Source organism: Erythrolamprus reginae, chromosome 2, assembly GCF_031021105.1.
Source record: "Erythrolamprus reginae isolate rEryReg1 chromosome 2, rEryReg1.hap1, whole genome shotgun sequence".
In the NCBI taxonomy this organism is placed as follows: Eukaryota; Metazoa; Chordata; class Lepidosauria; order Squamata; family Dipsadidae; genus Erythrolamprus; species Erythrolamprus reginae.
The window spans coordinates 271050979-271072520 of NC_091951.1; the positions used below are offsets into that span (position 1 = coordinate 271050979).

At 42.8% G+C, this 21542-nt stretch overlaps 1 protein-coding gene across 8 annotated transcripts in view; it reads right to left on the reverse strand.

The window, feature by feature from the left end:
• SMARCA2 (SWI/SNF related BAF chromatin remodeling complex subunit ATPase 2) overlaps positions 1-21542 on the reverse strand; it is a 159716-nt gene that overhangs the window by 75848 nt on the left and 62326 nt on the right. For all 8 annotated transcript variants that reach the window (XM_070742619.1, XM_070742620.1, XM_070742621.1 and 5 more), the window contains 4 exons: positions 17696-17822; positions 16061-16234; positions 12231-12404; positions 3895-4065 (listed from right to left, as the gene is read on the reverse strand). In XM_070742619.1, coding sequence (XP_070598720.1) covers positions 3895-4065; positions 12231-12404; positions 16061-16234; positions 17696-17822 — 646 coding nt within the window. The remainder of the gene's footprint in view (positions 1-3894; positions 4066-12230; positions 12405-16060; positions 16235-17695; positions 17823-21542) is intronic.

A 21542-nucleotide genomic window follows, 5' to 3' on the forward strand; every position in this document is an offset into this window, starting at 1 on the left:
TTTGGGGGAATACAGTGCTGTCTATTACGACAGTGCTGCCTACTGTGGCTCTTATTTATTTATTTATTTATTATTTATTTATTACTTAGATTTGTATGCTGCCCCTCTCCGAAGACTCGGGGCGGCTCACAACACGTAGAAACAAATCATAAATAATCTAACAATTTAAAATATTAAAGATTTTAAAAAGACCCCATATACTAACAGACATACACACAAGCATACCATGCATAAATTAAACATGCCCAGGGGAAGATGTTTCAGTTCCCCCATGCCTGACGGCAAAGGTGGGTTTTAAGGAGTTTACGGAAGGCAGGAAGAGTAGGGGCAGTTCTAATCTCCGGGGGGAATTGGTTCCAGAGGGCCGGTGCCGCCACAGAGAAGGCTCTTCCCCTGGGGCCCGCCAACCGACACTGTTTAGTTGACGGGACCCGGAGAAGGCCCACTCTGTGGGACCTAATCGGTCGCTGGGATTCGTGCGGCAGGAGGCGGTCTCGGAGATATTCTGGTCCAATGCCATGAAGGGCTTTAAAGGTCATAACCAACACTTTGAATTGTGACCGGAAACTGATCGGCAGCCAATGCAGACTGCGGAGTGATGGTGAAACATGGGCATACCTAGGTAAGCCCATGACTGCTCTCACAGCTGCATTCTGCACAATCTGAAGTTTCCGAACACTTTTCAAAGGTAGCCCCATGTAGAGAGCATTACAGTAGCCGAACCTCGAGGTGATGAGGTGATGAGCTTCTTTGTAGGGGGATGCCAATTTCTGGTACTAGCTTGGCGAATCTGAGTAGAAACTCCATTTCAATCATGCCTCCAAAAGGTATGGAGGTTTGAAACAAGAAGAAAGTGTGTTTCCATCCCGCTGTTTCTACCCACTGAGCTCTTCCTGCATTCAGGCAAATACCTGAACAAGCATTTTGCTTCTTCTTGCAAATTTCTAACCAGAGATCCTGCTCAGGAGCACCTTCTGGTATGGAGAGAAGCCTATGAACTGCTGGACCTCACCAAAACAGACCCCATCAAGAAGTTGGTAGGGGCAGCAAAGGTTGCAATATTAGTTAGTTGTAGATTAGTTGGGGACACAATCTGAAGTTAGTTGGGGGAAAGATCAAAAGCAACGTGACAAAATATTATTTCACTGAAAGAGTAGTAGATCCTTGGAACAAACTTCCAGCAGACGTGGTTGATAAATCCACAGTAACTGAATTTAAACATGCCTGGGATAAACATATATCCATTGTAAGATAAAATACAGGAAATAGTATAAGGGTAGACTAGATGGACCATGAGGTCTTTTTCTGCCGTCAGGTTTCTATGTTTCTAGTTGAGCAATGACAGGCAAATAGGAGAGTTGTGGGCACCTGTGCTGCATCAAAGTCCTTAGAGAACTGTAGACATCTGAAAGATGCTAAAACCCTGTTCTGGTTTTTATTTACCTTGTTTTCTTCTTTTCCTGGTAGTGGTACAAAATATAGAAAAGTATTTACACAAAACCTGGCAGTATGCCAACGCCAAGCAAATCCTGGTGGCAGGCAGGTGCAGAAAGCAGATAGTTCTAACATTGCCTAAAAGCTTATTTTAACAGCAAGCAGCCTCAACAACTAAGAGGGGGCCTTCTATATATTAAAAAGGGCCTGTAATGTCACACCTCCTCTTCTTAATTAGCTCTGTTAAAGAGATGCTCAGAACTGAGAGTTTAAACGGCACTTCACATGCAGACTACTGGTGTTAAGCACAAAGCAGCCATGTATTATCCTGCATATGAATAATGCCCAAGCATATAAAATTGCAATGGAAGACCATTAAGCCTTTGAGGCAGAAATAGCAATGAAAATGTGAAATCAACTAGATGAGGAAATATTTGTAACAGGAAGGCTATATAGCACATTTACAATTCTTTAAAAGTTTATCAGATCAGGACATGTAATTTTACAAAAAGAAACAACCTGCTTTGAATTGCTTATAATTCTTCCACTATAGTTTATCTTGATTGGGACCTAAATTATTAAGTTCCCACCAGTGTTAGCCTGGGAATCTGTCAATTACCCACGCATAATAAGGATTATGTTTTAGGCATCATGTTAGATTTGCGTATCAATGAGTTAGAACACTTCATATTATCAAGTTCCTTATCACAGATATTCCTAAATATATTTCTAATTAGCAAGAGTGATTTCTCCTGAAAAAAACATTTCATTAGTTATTAGACAGTAAGTGTTAACGTTTAATGATCTTGAGTTCAATCAATTATATGTCACCTAAAGCAGTGCTTCTGAAATAGTGGGGAACTTGCTTTTTTTTGCTGCAGGAAGTAGAGGTTTTTTGCACCAAACAATAGCACACAGCACAGAGCAGGTGATATGAAGAGCAGATAACAAACCCTTAAGAGACACCATGGAAAAAGATTTAATAGGAATGAAAAGAAAAGAGGAAAGAGACAAGAGATAATGAGACAAATATAAGTCTCCCAAAAGCTAAGACGAGAAAATATGACAAAGCGTATGTAGTGCTTGGCTTCACTGGGACTACAGTGGGAGATGAGGAAAGACCGGGATGTTTAATGTGTCTAAAAATGTTGGCAGCGGATAGCATGAAGCCCAATAAATTAAATTAAGTTGTCACTAAAACATGCTGATAAGCCGTTCGAGGTTTTTCAGCGAAAACTTGCTGAATATTGCAAACAATTGTCCCGGTGGAGTTGGGGCTGGGGAGCGAAATATTTACCTCTTCCTGGGGGAGGCATACCAGAAAATAATTGAGAAGTACTGCCCTAAAGAATGTTAAGTATACTTTGCATCTCCTTTTATTAAAGAAAAATCAATGTGTATAATACGAAAGGATAAGGGCTAATTTAAAAAGAAGTCATTTTTGCCTATTAATCCATTTTAGGTATTTAAAACTTAGTAAAATGCTTCCTTTCAAGGAGCCCATTTATAAATATGTGATTTCTAAAACGAGCCAGGGTCAGGTTTCAACAAAACATGAGCGTGTACAATATACCAAAATGTAGGTCATTTAATTTCCATTTTTTCCCCCTGCCGTTAGAATTGCCCAGCTTATTAAGGTCCCTTCCCCAAGGAACAAGGATATAAAAACCAGCATTTAGCAGTGGGAGACTCCAAAAATCTACCAAGAAGATAAAAGCAAAGCCCTCTAATTTGGATTCAACAACATAATCTCAGGTTTTGACTATTTTACCACTATTTTCAGAAGACTGTTTGGAAAGTATAGGGTACATATCTCCCTTGAGTGTCCTTTTCTTTCTCTGTGTCTATATTTTTCAACCACAGCAACATTAAGACGTGCAGACCTCAACTCCCAGAATTCCCCAGCCTGCAGATAGTCCTCAACTTACAACAGTTCACTTAGTGACTGTTTAAAGTTACGACGACACTGAAAAAAGTGATTTATGACCAATTTTTTTACACTTATGACTGTTACAGCATCGCCACGGTCACAGGATTTACATTCGGATGCTTGACAGCTGACTCATATTTATGCTGTTTGCACTTTCCCACGATCGTGTCATTGCCTTTTGCAACTTGCTGACAAGCAAGCAAAAGTCAGTGGGGAAACCAGATTCACTTAACAACTGTGTTGCTAACTTAACAACTGCAGTGATTCACTTAACGAATGTTAAGATAAAGTCGTAAAATGCAGCAAAATTCACGTCACAAGTTTCTCACTTGGTAACCTACATTTTTGCGGTCAATTGCGATTGCAAGATGAGGATTACCTGTACTAGGTTGACACACATCAAACTGCTGGGGTTGAGAAACACTGGCCTAGGTACATGAAAAGGACTGAGAAAACCTATGAAAATGCCTTGGAAGAAAGCATAAGATTTCTTTAAAAGGCTTTTGGTAACAACTGAACTCTCTACGTGCCTTCTTTCTTCTTCTCTTCTTCTTTTTTTCTTTGGCAGCTTGTGCTTGCTTGTGTTCCCACACCAAATTTGTCAGGTTGGCCACGTATTCATCAGTTTGCTGCAGCAGATAGGCCAGACGTCTGTCTTTTTTCTGATCAATGAGTTTGCGGTAGCCTTCTTCGTCTTCAGCCTAGTGGCATGAACAAATGAAAATTCAGGTAATGTCAAAGCTTACGGCCTGATCCCCATTAAACAGTTCAAAGGGTAAGTTTGTTATTTACATACATTAATTATATAATTTATATATGGTCCAAGACAAGTCTTTTCCCTTCAAAGAGGCCCAGGCAAGCCAAAAGGTTGGACCTCAATGGTTTCAATGGTTGTGATAAATGCAATTAGAAATCAATTACAAATTAGACTATACAGTGGTGCCTCTACTTAAGAACTTAATTCGTTCCGTGATCAGGTTCTTAAGTAGAAAAGTTTGTAAGTAGACGCAATTTTTCCCATAGGAATCAATGTAAAAGCAAATAATGTGTGCAAACCCATTAGGAAAGAAATAAACCTCAGAACATGGGTGGGAGGAGGAGGAAGAAGAGGAGGAGGACAGTCGCTGCCGAAGGAAGAAGGGGAGGGGAGGGGAATCAAAAAATCCAAAACATTAAGGCTTTTTAAAAAAAAAAAAAGAGGGACTCTGAGATGGCGAGGAAGACCATGCACCTCCCATACACCCAACGTAAGGCTGCCTCCCATATACTGCGCCAGAGAGAGAAACTCAGGGGGAATGGCATTTTTTCCAGGCTTGGGTTCTTAAGTAGAAAATGGTTCTTAAGAAGCGGCAAAAAAAATCTTGAACACCCAGTTGTTATCTAGAAAAGTTCTTAAGTAGATGCGTTCTTAGGTAGAGGTACTACTGTACTTTCTAATCTAGGGGTATCAACTGATCACTTTATTGTTATTTAAGACATACAACATTGTGGTAGCTTTCTGGTGATGATTCTCAAAGCACCAGTGGAGAGTCTAGAAAGACATTTGTTTTCTACCGTTTTTTAGAGAAGAAATGGGTAATATGAGGGCATCCAAATGTTTAGGGGACACAATCTGAAGTTAGTTGGGGGAAAGATCAAAAGCAACATGAGAAAATATTATTTTACTGAAAGAGTAGTAGATCCTTGGAACAAACTTCCAGCAGACGTGGTAGATAAATCCACAGTAACTGAATTTAAACATGCCTGGGATAAACATATATCCATCCTAAGATAAAATACAGAAAATAGTATAAGGGCAGACTAGATGGACCAGGAGGTCTTTTTCTGCCGTCAGACTTCTATGTTTCTATGTTTATGAACTTCATCTTCCACAATTCCTAGTAGTAATTTGGGATTTGAAGTTCAATAATATTTGGAGAGAAGGACCGTTGAACTTACCTGAACGGTCTTCTCGCTGCACTGTGAGGAGAGTCCAATGTGGGTTGTTCTTCAGCCTCATTGGCAGGGACTGAGTTAAAAATTAACATAATTATGTCCCGCCCCCCTCTACCTCCTCAGGTTCAGTCAAGAAAAACGAAGGAATAGTGTAAACAAACCAATTTTATTAACTAAGAAGTTAAACTGGTAACGAACTGAACCCCTGGGCCAAGAAGCCGGGAGGGTTTGGACTCTCCTCACAGTGCAGCGAGAAGACCGTTCAGGTAAGTTCAACGGTCCTTCTCCCCTGCACTGTTCGGAGAGTCCAATGTGGGATATACCCAAGCAAACCAACTAGGGCGGGATAGGCTGGACCAGGGGTGTCTGAACACAAACCCGTTGCAGCACTCTGCGACCGAATGCCGCTTCCGATGAAGCGAATGAGTCTATACGGTAGTGTCTGATGAAAGTCGTGGGGGGCCGCCCAGGTTGCGGCCCGACAGATGTCATCGATTGACGCCTGTGTGTTCCAGGCGGCAGTGGTGGCTGCACTTCTGGTAGAGTGAGCCGTGATTGTCCTTGGCAAAGGTGTCCCACGTGTCCTGTATGCCTCCATAATGCAGGACCGGATCCATCGGCTGATAGTTTTAGAGGACACCTTGTTGCCCATGGATCCTGGGAAGAAGGAAACGAATAATGCTTCTGATTTCCTGAAAGAGCTGGTCCGTCGAATGTAAATCTTTAGAGCTCTACGGACGTCCACTTTGTGCCAGCGTAAGACTGACGGGTGTGAACCGTGGGTACAGAAGTCCGGTAATATTATGTCCTGGGATCTATGAAATCTTGTGTTGACCTTCGGCAGAAAGCTGGGATCTAACCGAAGAGTAACCCGATCTGGGTGGAACACGCAAAGGTCCGGCCGGACTGACAATGCCGCGAGTTCCGACACCCTGCGAGCAGATGTGATGGCCACTAAGAACGCTACTTTGATTGATAGAAGGCGAAGCGTGATTTCTCTCAGTGGTTCAAAAGGAGGTCCTGTAAGGGCCTGTAAGACCAAAGTCAAATCCCAGGATGGGAAGTGATGGATAACTGGAGGAGAAAGATTCGAGGCTCCTCGGAGAAAGTCTTTAACCCATGGATGATGGGAAATCGGTCGAAGGGGGTCTGGTCTTAAGACCGTGGCGATAGCTGCCACCTGCCTGCGAAGGGTGTTTGGGGTCAGCCCTTCGTCCAGCCCCTTCTGTAGGAAGTCTAATAGATGTAAGATGGAGGCTGAGCGAGGGGGGATCTCTCGAGCTCTGCAGAATCTACAAAACGCTGCCCATGTCGCTTGGTAAATGCGAGTCGTTGACGGGCGTCGAGCCGATTGGATGGTATGGATGACCTTTTCCGACAGGGATTCCGCCCTCAAGCGGTCCCCCTCAATCTCCACACGGCAAGCCTCCACCACTGAGGCTCTGGGTGCACCAACGACCCCTGGGTGAGGGAGAGTCTGTGGTATGGGATCCTCCATGGCGGGGAGGTTGAGAGGTCCATCAAGTCCGCGAACCATGGTCGTCTGGGCCAAAAGGGGGCGACGAGAATCACCTCCGCCTGCTCCGAGAGTATCTTGGAGACTACCCTGGGTAGAAGGCAAGTCGGAGGGAAGGCGTAGAGTAGACCCCTTGGCCATGGGGAGAGGAGCGCATTGATACGGTCGGCTCCCGGGCACGGGAACCGGGAGTAGAATCGGACCACTTGGTTGTTGAGGTGGGTCGCGAACAGGTCCACTACCGGTTCCCCATAACGGTGTATAATGTCCTGGAAAACCTCCGGGTTCAATGACCATTCCCCCGGGTCGATGGTTGTGCGGCTCAACCAATCCGCCTGGGTGTTGTCTGATCCTGAGATGTGTTCTGCTTGGATCGAGACCAGGTGTGTTTCCGCCCAAGACATCAGGGAGTGAGCCTCCTCCATCAAACGGCCCGACCTCGTACCTCCCTGATGATTTATATGGGCCCTTGTTGCTACGTTGTCCGTCATGACGAGGACATGCTGTCCCTCTACCCGGTCTTTGAAGGAGTGGAGTGCCTTGAAGACTGCCCTTAGTTCTAGTAAGTTGATATTGGGGTCCCTCAGGTCGTCTGCTGTCCAGAGACCCTGGGCCACTCTGGAGCCGCAATGTGCTCCCCAGCCGGAGAGGCTCGCATCTGTAGTGATCGTCACCTCCCGATGGTGTAGGAAGGGAGAGCCTCTGGTCAGCGCTTGGGACGTCCACCAGGGCAGAGAGTGACGGACGGGTAACGTGAGACGTACCTGGTGTTTGGAGTGGCTCATGCGTGCTCTTTGGAAGGGGAGGAGGAGCCATTGAAGCGGGCGGGCATGCAGCCGCGCCCATGGGACGATGCTGATGCAGGAGATGAAGACTCCTAGCAGCTGGGATAGAAGGGCCAAGGGGACCCTGGTGCGGTGCTGAATAGAAGCTATCAGCGTCCTCACCCTCTGCTGCCTCTCTGATGACAGGTAAACGATTCCGGCTGCAGAGTCTATCAGAGTTCCCAAATGTAAGAGCTGTTTGGTTGGATTCAGGTGGCTTTTCACATAGTTGATCGTGAAACCACAGGTCTCTAGAGAACGTATTGTCCGTTGTAGATCTAGTCTGGCCTGTTGAGGGCTGCTGGACAAGATGATTACGTCGTCCAGATAGGCCATGAGACGAATGGATCTGGTTCTCAGGTCGGCTGTCAGTACATCCAGAAGCTTGGTGAAAGCTCTGGGGGCCGATGAAAGTCCGAAGGGCATTGCCCTGTACTGGAAATGATGGTCCTGTATACAAAAGCGGAGGAAACGTCGATGATGTGGATGAACTGGTACGTGCAGGTACGCCTCTTTGAGGTCGATGGAGGTCATCCAGTCGTGGTGTCGGATGGATGCCAGGATTGACTGTAAGGAATGCATCTTGAAACGTTGGTAGCGAACATAGATGTTCAGCTGCTTGAGGTTGAGAATCAGGCGGTAGCCGCCGGACGTCTTGGGGACCAAGAACACGATAGAGTAGAACCCCTGTCCTTGTTGATGTACTGGCACCGGTTCTATTGCCCCAATGTCCAACAGGTGTTGTACTTCCCTGGCAATCAGGGAACATCTTGGTTGAGATAGCGACGGGCATTGTAGGAATCTGTCCGGAGGAGTCTGTAGGAAGTTGATGCGCAGACCATTTTTCACGGTATCTAGCGCCCAAATGTCGGTGGAAATAGCCGCCCAAGAGCCTGAGAAGGACTGCAGGCGTCCACCGATGGGTACCTGGATGGGTAAGTCATTTTTGTTTTCGGTACCCTCCTCTGTTCCCGCCCCGAAAGGATCTGCGGGGCTGTTGGAACTGTCGGTTCCTGTCTCCATAACCTGTTCTGTCGGACCTGAAGGATGGCTGCGTGTAGGAGCTCTGTCCATATGGCCTGGTGTTTGAGGCCGCAGGCGCGGCCGTGTCCGCTCGAAAGGGCTGCCTTCTGTAGTATGGGGCCGCCCGCCTGTCTTGCCTCCTCGCCGACCTTGGCAGCACCTTTTTCTTGTCTTTATCCTCGATCAAGACTTTATCTAGTGATTCTCCAAAAAGTGTGGTCCCTTGGTAGGGCGCGGTTGCAAGACGCCATTTCGATTTGGCGTCCGCTTGCCAAGAGCGGAGCCATATTAGGCGTCGAGTGGAAAGGTTGGTAGCCATCGCCCTGGATGAAAACCTAGAAGCAGCCAAGGTGGCATCGGCGGAGAACTCCGTGGAGGCGATCAATTTATTAATGTCTTGGCGAAGGCGAGCGTCCTCCGCGCCCAACCTGGGGAGGATGTCTCGAAGCCAAAGGATTGAGGCCCGGTTGAAGAAGGAGGCTGCCATAGCAGCTCTCAAGGACCAGGCACATAGCTGGTGCATTCTCCGGATCAGGTTCTCGGCCTTCCTATCATCGGGCCGCAAACCATCCGCCATCTCCGATGGAACCAGGGCATTGGAAATTAGCGAGGTAACCGGGGTATCCACAGCCGGGTATTGGAGCAAATCCTCTATTTCTGGATCGAAGGAGTAAAGCTTCTTGTCCAGAGCTGAGGGACCCAGAGCTGCTGCTGGTTGCTGCCAGGGCCTCTTTATGTTTTCTGCAAATATGGGCACTGCAGGGATAGTTTCTGAGTCCCTTTGAGGCTCATTAATGAGTCTGGAAGCGGGTAATGTGCCCACATCCTGGTCAGCCGTCTTTTGGGCACTGGTCAAAGTTAGTGTGGTTCTGGCCTTGTTTAGGAGAACCCTGAAAAGGGGTGCCTTGAATAAGCCTGCTAATACAGGCTGTTCTGGTAAGGTGGCTTCATCCCCCGACAGCTCATTCTCTGGGTCTGAAAAGGCCTCTCTGAACTCTTGCTCCTCCTGAAAAGAGTCATGCAGGGAAGGTGCAGGTGCAGGAGCTGACCAGATATCCTGCCTGCTGGGGCGAGGTGGCAGTGGGGATTGATGTTGTTGTTGGGCCCCAATTGCTATGCCCTGTGCATAAGCTGAAGCAATCATGTCTTGTACCGAGGGAGACATGGCTTGCCAGTTATCTGTAGAGCCCCTGAGCCCTGCTGCTGTGGGCGTGAATGTGGCTGTAGCTGCTGGAGGTTGAGAGGCAGGCCTGCTCCATTCTGATCTCTGAAATCCCTCAGATGGTGGGGGGGCACTTAATGGGCGGTCTGGTGAAAGACCCCCAGCGCTTTGAAAGGGAGGCCCCTCGAAGGTGGCCGATGACAGGGGAGGAGGACCCAGCGGGCTTTGATAAACGGGTGGAATAACCATGGCTGAGGGGCTAGGCCCTTGTCTTGGTTTTGCTTTGTCCAGCTGGGCCTCGAGGGCCTTTATTTTCTTCTCAGCCTCCTTTAGTGCATTGGAGGACTGAGAGCTTTTCCCCTTAGATTTTGAGCTGGGCCCCTTGTCCTTACTTTTATTCTTGGAGGAGGAGGGCACAGGAGCGCTGGGACTGGATTGAGACATGTTTGTAACAACACCGAGCCAAAAACACGAGGTTACTGCTTAAAAGCAAGTAAAATGGTGGACTAGGGAAGCTGGTGTCCCCTAAATAACATGTCATCTGTTTTTCCTGCTCGTGATTGGCTGGATACTAGGTAGAAGCCCATAATAGCTTCGTTGTCCTGGCAACGCCCTGAAGCAAGATGGCGGCCCTGGGATAGGCTGAAAAGAGCCTAGTCACTCTGACCCCTTAGCAAACAAGATGGCGGCCGTGACATCAGGCGGGAAAAGCTCTGCTTCTCAAACGGCCGGAGGGGCCTCAGAGGCTTTGGCCCTGCGCCAAAATGGCGGGCGCAACTTCGGGCAGCTCGGCAATCATCTTCTGCACCCCCCCCCTTCAATTCCTTCGATCTCTGCTCCTCTGAGCGATCGGGAACAAGGTGGCTGCAAAGGGCCTCCGAACAGCTGATCTTTTTTTCTTTTTCCATTGCCGATCGGCAGGAACGCTGTCTGGGAGCTGCTGGGATCGCCTTACAGCTGATTTCCCCCCATGGGGAAATTCTGTGTACTGATTGCTCCTCTGATCGGTAAGAACCGATACTCGGAGACTCGTTGCGCTGGAAGAGTGGTTGGGGGGGGGGGTCTGATCGCGGGCGTCAGGGACCCCAATCCAGCGATCCCTTTCAGCAAGGCAATACTCCGGAGAGCAGTGGCCTCTCAGGGATTGAAGAGACGGAGAACAATACCCCGGAGGGCAGTGGTTCTCGAGATCCAGGTCTTCCTCCTATAGAGAAAGGGAAAAAAAGGAGAAAAAATTATTGTTAGTAAACATCCTATATATCTCACATACTGTGAGAAGAAAACTCATAGTCCCTACACTATGACTGAGTTTTTAAGACTGAACCTGAGGAGGTAGAGGGGGGCGGGACATAATTATGTTAATTTTTAACTCAGTCCCTGCCAATGAGGCTGAAGAACAACCCACATTGGACTCTCCGAACAGTGCAGGGGAGAATAAACATACCAGGTGAAACTATCAATGTACTACTTTCCCCTCACTATGTGGAGTTTACACTAAACACTCTCAGAAAATCTTGATTTGGATTGAAAATTCAATTAAACACATGTCACTGGTAACTATGACATTCCAAAAGTTTACCGTGATCAAACTACTGTTTTGATATACTACTCATTTTCAAAACATGCCTAAAAATAGCAAATAGCTGAAATATTTAATTTTTAATATGATTCAAATACATCTGAAAGGGAAGGAAAATAATAAGAGTTTGAAGAATTTGAAAGAAAGGCTATGGTATGATAAGAATGTCTACTGAGCAACAATCAATCTCTAAAAATGAAATATATAAAATATCAGATTATCATTTTAACATGTCTGGGAACCAGGTTCAGATAACTATATAATAAACATTTCCCCATTTATTTTCTTCCTGTAATCCAACATAAAATACGGAAGTGTGTTGGGGAGACATAGGATCCCACTAGCAAAGCTGTCCTTGGGGTACACTACCTTGAATCTTTCTTTGATAACTGGAAGGCAGCAAAATACATTTTTATTGCCAGAATTTTTAAAACATAGGGCATATTGAACTGTCATGAACTGCTGCATGTATGTTCATTTTATTTTTTTTGAGGCCATCTTCTGCAAAAATTAACTTGCCTCTAAATCATGGGTGTCAAACTCGCAGTGTTATGTTGCCATCATATGACATTTCACGACATTTCCCCCCTTCAGAGCTGGGGTGGACATACCCTGTGCATGACACATCCTGCCTGCGGACCGCCAGTTTGGCAACCCTGCTCTAAATCCAGGTGTATCATCTCCTTAGCTCCTGTAATTTTGATTGAATATTTTAAGGAATTCTAAAAGGAACAGGGTTAATATAATTTTTCCTTTAAGCTTCTCCTCTGATCCCCAAAACAAGAACTAAATTTTGCCAGTCTCCATGTAGTTACATCACATCTTACCATCAGCCTTCTCATTCGTTCTTTTTCAATCCTCTCTGTTTCTTTCTTCTGTTCCCGTTCTGTGTTGGCATGCCAAGTAGCCACAGCTTTGGAAAGCTTCTGAATTTTCCCAGCCACTGACCGATGGTATTCTTTAAAATCTTTAGCATGCTGCAAAATGCTATTGAGATATTCCTGTTAAAATAATAGTAATAACTGTCAACTAAGGGCAGGAAATCAACAAAGTAAAGCAAAATCACTTCAGTATTTGAAAGCAGTATTTTTAAATTCTGTTTTTTATTCAATGCAGAACAGCAGTAAGTAGCAAGCAATATTCCATATGAGGATTAAATGAAACTCTTAACAGTCTCCAATATCAGCCATACTGGTTATGTCTGATGGGATTTGAAGTACTACGCTGTTTCTATCTTGAGAACTGAAAAGACAAATGGCTATGTATGGTTTCTCAGAAGTATGCTTCTGATTGCACCCCAAACATTGCTGAACATACAACTAATAAAAAGTACAGGGAATAAAACTAAATTTATCTTAACTAAGCTCAACTGCATTAGCATCTTTCAGTCTAGAAAGACCATGGTATCATGCTTTGGATTCCCCAGAGCTCAATTAATAGGATTATAACTCATGTGTTTGGTAATATTCCCTTTTCAGTTTTAGCAACATAATTTGCAATGGATTTGGGGTCGCATATATAATCTTGAGGATGCATGCTACCAAAAAAAGGCAAGTTTAGGTAGATAGATGGATAAAATTAGGATGAATACTCAAAGATATGAAAACTAAATTACATGTCTGTTTTAAAAAAACTCTTTTTTTGCAGTTTAGGTAGATCTAGTAAATAGAATAACTATTGAATTGCCTAAAATTGCGTATTAAAAACTCACTGTGGTTTAAATTTTAACAGAGCTATTAAAGACAAAAGTCTGCTATTCAATTCATTGCAGAAACCAGTTCAGTTTAGTGGCTAAAAGCAGTGGACTAAAGACTGGAAAACTGAGTTCCATTCCTGTCTTCGGTGCAAAGCCTGCAAGATTATTTCTGAGACAATCTCTCTTTCTTAGCCCCTAGGATGCAAAAATGGCAAATCACCTCCTAAAGCCTTGCCAAGATGATTTTAAACTCCAGCGACTCATCCAATCAGTTGCCACAAGTCAAGACGACTTGAAAGACTTGATGCATACATAGCCGTATATGTGCATACATATTGGGAGATGAAACCTGGCTCATGGCAATTTTTAGGTTTTTGATACAGGCTTTTAGGATTACTGTATTGAGTTTGCAAAAATTCAGATAATCATCACATGCCAGCGAAGAGGTGCAGCAAACTCGAATTCTTTGCTGGCACTTAGAAGTCATTGGGATTTATGAAGCCCAGTTATGGCAGCCTGAATGCAACCTTTCCTCCCGATTTTCCTGCCTCTCTTGATATATAGTTTTCTCAGCAGCTGCCAGTTTCTTGAAAGGCAATTTGTTGAAAGCAGAGACACTACAGATTTTTCTTACTGCAGAAGCTAAAGTATCTGACCCTCTGGCTTCTGTACTGAAGCAGATAATGTGGCAACAATTTCTTGTGAGAAACAGGGCTTTTTTTTAAAAAAAGAAAAGTCTTCAAGGGCCAGTGACTTTTGAACCTTTTCAATACAAAAGTTACAAGCTACGATATTCTGCACTTGGATTCAGTGTTTCCTGGATAGTAGCAAATAGGCTGTAACCATGAGGAGGAGAGATGTTCTTTTTAGTGTGGGACAAGGAAGAGGCTCTAGGTCAGTGTTTCCCAACCTTGGCCACTTGAAGATATTTGAACTTCAACTCCCAGAATTCCCCAGCCAGCGTTCGCTGGCTTGGGAATTCTGGGAGTTGAAGTCCAAATATCTTCAAGTGGCCAAGGTTGGGAAACACTGCTCTAGGTGGATCTGAATATATTTTATTTTATTTTATTTTATTTTATTTTAATTTATTTATTTATTAGATTTGTATGCCGCCCCTCTCCGTAGACTCGGGGCAGCTAACAACAATAATGAACAACATATAACAAATCTAATATTTAAAATAATTAAAAGGTATCTGCATAGGTGGCCCAGATCTATCAATCAGCACTTCCTGTGACTCTTTGGCTCAAAGCTTATCCAGCCTGGTGAGTATCTGAACTTTCGCATTCAAGGAAGTGATTTCTAAGCCAGCTAAAAAACATTCACAACTATTTTTAGTCATTGTTCCTGAAATTATAATTCTCAATGAGGATCTCAAAATTCAACTCAGATATATTTAAAATGCAGAAGAGGAAATCTCCGTGTTAAAACTTTCTAATGGACACAAGCTATTTAGCCTATGTGAGATCGACTATTGCTCAAATAGAGGACATAGCTTGTGTAAAAAAAACTGCCAAAGTTTAGTTCCTGATGTTTCCATTTTTTAAAAGAAGTCATAAAAAATTAGCAAGAAATGTCTGCTAACATGCCAATCAATGGAAATAGTATTAATTCCATTAGAGATATTTCTACATTATTATTTCTCATTAAAAGACTCCAAATATTGAATCCATCACAAAGAGCCAGAAGTATAAAGTGGTCTCATTTCCTGAAATGTATATGATAAGCCTCAATTTGGCACTTTACCTGAAGAACATTTCCAATCCAATATCTGATACTTCCTAGTAGATTTGAGAGTCTAAAAGCCTAGATATTCACTTCCTGCCAGATTCAGAAATACAGTGGTACCTCTACTTACGAACTTAATTCTTTCCGTGACCAGGTTCTTAAGTAAAAAAGTTTGTAAGAAGAAGCAATTTTCCCCATAGGAATCAATGTAAGAGCAAATAATGTGTGCGATTGGGGAAACCACAGGGAGGGTGGAGGCCCTGTTTCCTCCTAGGAGATTCCTAGAGAGGTCCCATGGAGGCTTCTTCCCGCCTTTTACGGGTCTGTTTCTTCCCAGGAGATTCCTAGAGAGGCCCCACGGAGGCTTCTCCCTGACTTTTCCAGTTACAGTTTCAGAGGCTCGGGTTTGTAAGTAGAAAATGGTTCTTGAGAAGAGGCAAAAAAATCTTGAACACTTGGTTCTTATCTAGAAAAGTTCGTAAGTAGAGCCGTTCTTAGGTAGAGGTACCACTGTACTGAGCTTCTGCATCTATCAGTTTGTTACATATTGTGTTCATTCTGATAGCCCGAGAATAGAACACATATCAATAACCAAAAAAACCACAGAATGACCCATTCTGTCATTTGGATTTAAGGAAGAGTATTTTTTAATACGATTTATGAAGTATTAAAGTATGATGCTGGGAACAAATATGAACTTTCACAAAAAAAGCTGACAAGATTTTTCAACAACCAGAAATGTGTTTCTGTGCAGCAGCATATGCAGGGGGACTCTGGCCAAATGACAAAAAGTATTGTGCCAATGTTACACAAGCTCCTTCCCCTTTGAACATGCATTGTGTTCTCACCCGCATGGGTGGATGGGACGGAGCTCGCCTCACAATGGCACAACAGTTTCATTTTGATGAAAGTACTGGATCCCGTGGACACCTCTGTATCAGCAAATTCCAACTCTTTCAGATTTTTCCAACTGATGTGTTGAGCTGCCCATTCATTGTGGCTCCTTCTCATTATATTAATACACGAGGCACAAAAGAAACAGCTGGATCTCCCTCCAAGATCTGCATGGGCATTCACTGGCAAATGGATTATGGAAAAATGAAAGCCAAGCCAGCATATTTAGCAGGATATAAAAGCAATAAGTGGGCCCTTGACAGATTATTCCATCCACTTGTAGATGGGGGAGAAAACATACAAACCCAACAGTCCCAAAGTCACCGAAGAGTAAAATACCTGGTGCTTCTGTCTACGTTTTCTCTCCTGCTCTATTTTCTGTTGTTTCTCAAGCTTCTCGGTCATTCGGGCCTCCCTCAGGGTCTGCCGCTTGCTGCGTTTGTATGCCTTAGAGTTCAGAGCAGTCTCCAAAGTTGTGTCCCGACGCATGCACGCCACTACTTCTTGTCGCAGCTGTGAACCAGAAGAGACAGCGTTTAAAAAAGAAAATCAGGTCTCAACAGAGGAATTGCACTGATACGAAAACAAAAGAAACAATGAAAAAACCTGCATTTCAAAGTGTTCTTTCCATTTTGTTCTGGTGATGGGATTTCCAGATTCTAAAACAAGTTTGTTGATCAAATAAAGCGAGTTAATTTGAATTTGAGAAATCTAACCTGGCAGAACTTAGCTTTAACAAAAAACAGATTTTATCAACTCAGTCCTGGCATTTATATGAAAAGTGGAGCTGTAATGTCAAATTAATTTCTTTCCTGATTTTAGTTTCATAAACAACTTATTGTTGTTTTTGTTTTGTTTTTTGTTTTAGTTTTAGCTGCACTGTTGTTTGTTGTGATTGCTTTGTAAAAAGAAAAAAAAAGAAAAGTTAATAAAATGATTCTCAGCCTGAGGCCCATAATGGAACAGGTGGAATGCTAAGTCATTAAAATATAATAATAATAAAAATAATAATAAAATAAAAAATAAAAATATTAAACTTGGAAAAAACATTCTTCTTAAGTTTAACCTGTTTTATAAAATACTTGCTGGTGTTAAGACAAGTATGCACAGAAATTTATATAAAGAAAATATAAAACTTCTGACCTAGGGAGATTCTGCAACTTCTGATGACAAATCTATCTCTTGGTATCCAATCCACAAAATTGTTCCTCCTCGTTTCATTATCAATTTGCAACTTTTTAAAAAAGGATAATTTTTGTTTGAATTATCCTTTATTAAGGCTAATATTACTATACATTTCCCAATATATGATGAATAAATATAATTCATTTTAGCCTAATGAATTTGCTTTTGCATCCTTTTATGTATGGTAATGCTTTTTCTATGCTGAGATACTTTGGCGTCATATTCTTCTCCGTGCTAATTGCAAGGAAAGCCCACCCCCAAGATCATCAGCAACATTCAGGACAATGTTTTCCTTCCAGGGAAATGAAAACTCATTTGCTTCTATACCCTTGGAGGGCAGGGAATTATGTAAGAGACAAAACAGGAACAGCGATAAACACTTAAACTTGGCACTCAGATTTACAGAATATTTGCTCCATAGTGCTTTACAGCACTCTCTGAACGATTTACAATTTCAGCATATTGCCCCCAACAATTTGGGTCCTCGTTTTATCAACCTCGGAAGGACAGAAGGCGGAGGCAACCTTGACCTTGTCGGGATCGAACTCCTGGCTGTGGGCAGAGTTACTTGGAATAGAACATTCTAACCATTGCGCCACCATGGCTCAACTGCAGTTGCTGTGCTTCTCTTCTATAGGTTGAGTTCAGAAGAGACATGTTAAATTTTTTGGTACACCGATTACTCTTTTGCTTTAAAATAGAATGACTGACATATAAAGGCCCTAAGTGTCTAATCACAAATAAATATATCTCCTCCCCCCCCCCCCAACCTCCAATATAATGCATTACCTGGCGCTGGAAATTCAGTAGCCTAAGCGCTTTCAACTCCACTGTGGCTTTAGTCCTCAGATCTGGAGGTAAAGAACCAGGCAAATTTTCTAATTCTTGAATTCTGTGCGCAATTCGAGCCTGAAGCCTATGTAGGTAAGGACACAAGACAGAGAATTTTTTTAAAAATGAATTTGTCCGTTTCAAGTCTATTTCACTATCTCTTGGCCTATCTTTATGCATGGCTTAACTTTTTGAACTCAGCAGACCCTGTGTTTTAAAACAAATAACGTGAACTAAGCCATGGTTTGGGTTTTTTTACTGTTGAATTACACCCTCACCACCACCCACACGTGCGCAAACATATCAGGCAAAGGAATCTGAGTTTTCAAATGCTGCTGTTGTTAAGCCCCACAAAACTGGCCAATTCAAGATAGACAACCATTCATATTTCCAAAAGGTAGATTTATAATAAGTCTATCTAAGGTAGAGTCTCTTTCAAATCCATGCCCCTACCCTTATACCCCTGCACCTCTCCCTCCTTCACCATGAAGGCATGCAACCAAGCCCGTTATCAATGGCCAGAATTCCTGGCAACAGGGATATCATATCTATATCAGTGGTGGCTGGGGCAGTTGCAAAAAAACTTTTTAAAGTCTGTGTGAAATGCAAAACAACTTGAACTACCACATACAAATCTAATTAATAATAATAATAATAATAATAATAATAATAATAATAATAATAATAATAATGCCTCTTTAGAGGCTACTGAACCATATTGATATACACTGCTCCAAAAAAAAAAAATAAAGGGAAAACTTAAACAACACAATATAACTCCAAGTAAATCAAACTTCTGTCAAATCAATCTGTCCACTTAGGAAGCAACACTGATTGACAATCAATTTCACACGCTGTTGTGCACATTCAACTTTGTACAGAGCAAAGTACTGTATTCAATGAGAATATTTCATTCATTCAGATCTAGGACGTGTTACATGAGTGTTCCCTTTATTTTTTTGAGCAGTGTATATAATGAAAGACTGAAAGTGTAGGAGCCCATAGCTTGACGTAAACGTGAAGAAACTGAAAACTGTGTCTCCTAGCATTTGTTGCTTCACAAAGACTTTATATTAAGAAATATTAGAACATCTGGTCTATATGATCCCTGTCAGCGTTCTGAGTAACGCACCCATTGAAAGCATAACTCCGAGGCAGATAGATTCCTCAAAGAACAGGTTTATTGGATACATCATATTGGCATGGCTGGTGAAAACCAGCTCTAAGAGTTCCCATGGTTTTCAGTGAATTAAAAAGAGTAACACACACAAATATACGCCAGGTGTCACCAGTCACATCCCAAGCCTCTGGACGGAGCCCTGCCATCTGAGGTCTTCCTTAGCCCGGTACAAGTCCCTGGTGGTTGTTGCTTCCGCTCGGACTTTGGGCCAGGTCACTGCCGGGAGAGCAACTTCTGTCAGCGTCACCATGGTCTTCAGGACCTCCATAGGGGTCTTCAGGCTCTCTGTGGGGGTCACGCCGGTGCCGGCGGCACCTTTCACCTTCTTCTTCTCCATCTCCAAAGTCTTCTCTGAGTCTTCTCTACCATAATGCCTCTTTAAAGGCTACTGCACCATATTGATATACACTGCTCCAAAAAAAAATACGATCAGGTGAGCCGCTAGGGCTCAGGATGCTGGAGAACGGCTCCAGTTCGGAGAGTTGGTGTAATGACAGCATTCCAAATAATGCACCCACTAAAAGCAGAACTCCGAGGCAGGTAGATTCCTCAAAGAACAGGTCTATTGGCACAGCCAGTGAAAATTAACTTTAACAGTTCCTGTGGTTTTCACCTAATTAAAAGAGGAAAAAATCCCCGGGGCCAGAAGTCACCGGTCACATCATCCCATGAAGATGGATGGCAGGCTCCTCTCCTCCTTCAACAGCCACCTGTTTCAATGACCTGAGTTCCCACAGGAAAACATTATTTTGACTGTAGGCAGGCTATCTACTCCCCCCCCCCCCACTTCCACCTCTCAGGTTTCATGGCAACTATGAGGAGCACAAAATGGCATCAGCCAGATTCACTTCAGAGTTGACACACACTTTTAACACCGAGCTAGGGCAGATGAAGTGTCATTTATTTGTTATCTAGCATTGACAAACCAAGCATGCAGACAGCCTCCAGAAAAAAAAAAGTCCTTTTTTCCCCCAGCTATGCTTGACAGCAATTAAGCAGTTCAAGACCATCATCCTTGGCTAAATGTAATGTTTGCCCTCCAATCTTGAAATCTGTCTCAAATAGTGTATTGAGATTCTAATTAAATGTGGAGCAAATAACCCTCAACTGTGGTTAAGATCCTTGCTAAAAGATTCTTTAACTGTGTTAGCAGCGAAGAGGAAAAATTGACAAGCAGCTATAGTGAGGAAGTACACATCTTTCAGAGTAATTTCTAGGACGTTAAAATGGTGTTACAGCCACAATGGCTCATTTGTCTTAATAATTGCTATCAATATAAAGAATATGTTTTTAAACTAGCTGAAGCATGTGCATTGGAAGAAGCTACCAACAAAACCGAATGATCACTTTTGCCATTAATTTGAAACCAAGTTTAAAATCTGTGGTCCTTATTTAGCATTTCCAAAATAATAATCAATAGAAGTGAAATGGTCTTCATTATGACATTTAAAAGGAAGAGGCTCGAAGTTGCTTTTATTTAATTACTATGGCATTCTATCAGACATGGAATTATAATTTATGTGGTATCTTGGAATACTTTATGGCAATCTAATTTGCCCTGACATGTAGGTATCAAATACTTAAATCATCTTCACTGTCTAATCTTTAAAACAGATTTTTTTTGGGGGGGAGGCTATTTTTATCTTATGGGGAAAATATTAAAAGCCATTAAGTCCTAAAATCAGGACAAAAAGGAAAGCAGTTTTCTGAAGCCGCCAGTTAAAGGGCTTTGGGGATTTAAGCTAACCCTGCCCAAAATTTGTTTAATTAATCTCCACAGTATAGTTATTTGTCTTTTTCTAAGCAGAATGAGAATTCTTAAAGGGATGATAAAGATCTTCTTGCAAAAAGGGCACTATCCCCTTGAACCAACTGAGCACAATTACAGATGTTATTGGATTCTAGAGTAGGTGCCACAACTGCAGAATGATAGCCCAAGGAGCAAGGGGAGGCAATTAAAGAGATCCATTTGATACAATCTACTCTGCTCATCATTTTAGGACAATAACATATGCAATTTTTAAATGAGTAGTAAGAAGAAAAGAAGCCTTGCTCATAAAGGAATGGCATTAAATTGCACTGTACATTATTCATTTCAGAGGAATTCATTAAGATTAGAGAAGAACAAGCACTTGGTTTTGTTAAGTCTTAGGAGGGTTGTTTAAGGCCTTGTGCATAAATTTATCAAAGTGGTCCAGCTTCAAACAGCAAAGTAAATCAAGTTGTTATCAAGGCGTTAAATATGTGAAGGTTTTAGATATATTTTTTCCACAATATCTGTTGCTGTTCCCATAAAGAGATAACTCTTAAGAAGACACTGTATATGTTAAGCACAATGGGTTTGACAGGGGCCTCATACTGCACTTTGACCTGCGGGAAATGGCTGCAAAAAAGGATGCAAAATATTAAGCAACATCAAATACACAGGGTAATTTTTAAAACATGAGAATTTGTTTTTCTTCGTTTTTCTGTTTTCATCAGACTTAAGAGGGATGAACAGAAATTACAATAGAATTATTTGAAGTAGACATAGAGAATGGCAGCAAGGATGATCAGGGGCTATAAATTAAATTCTGTGAAAAGAGAATGAAGGAGCTGGGTATATTTAGCTCAGGGGCAAAATCT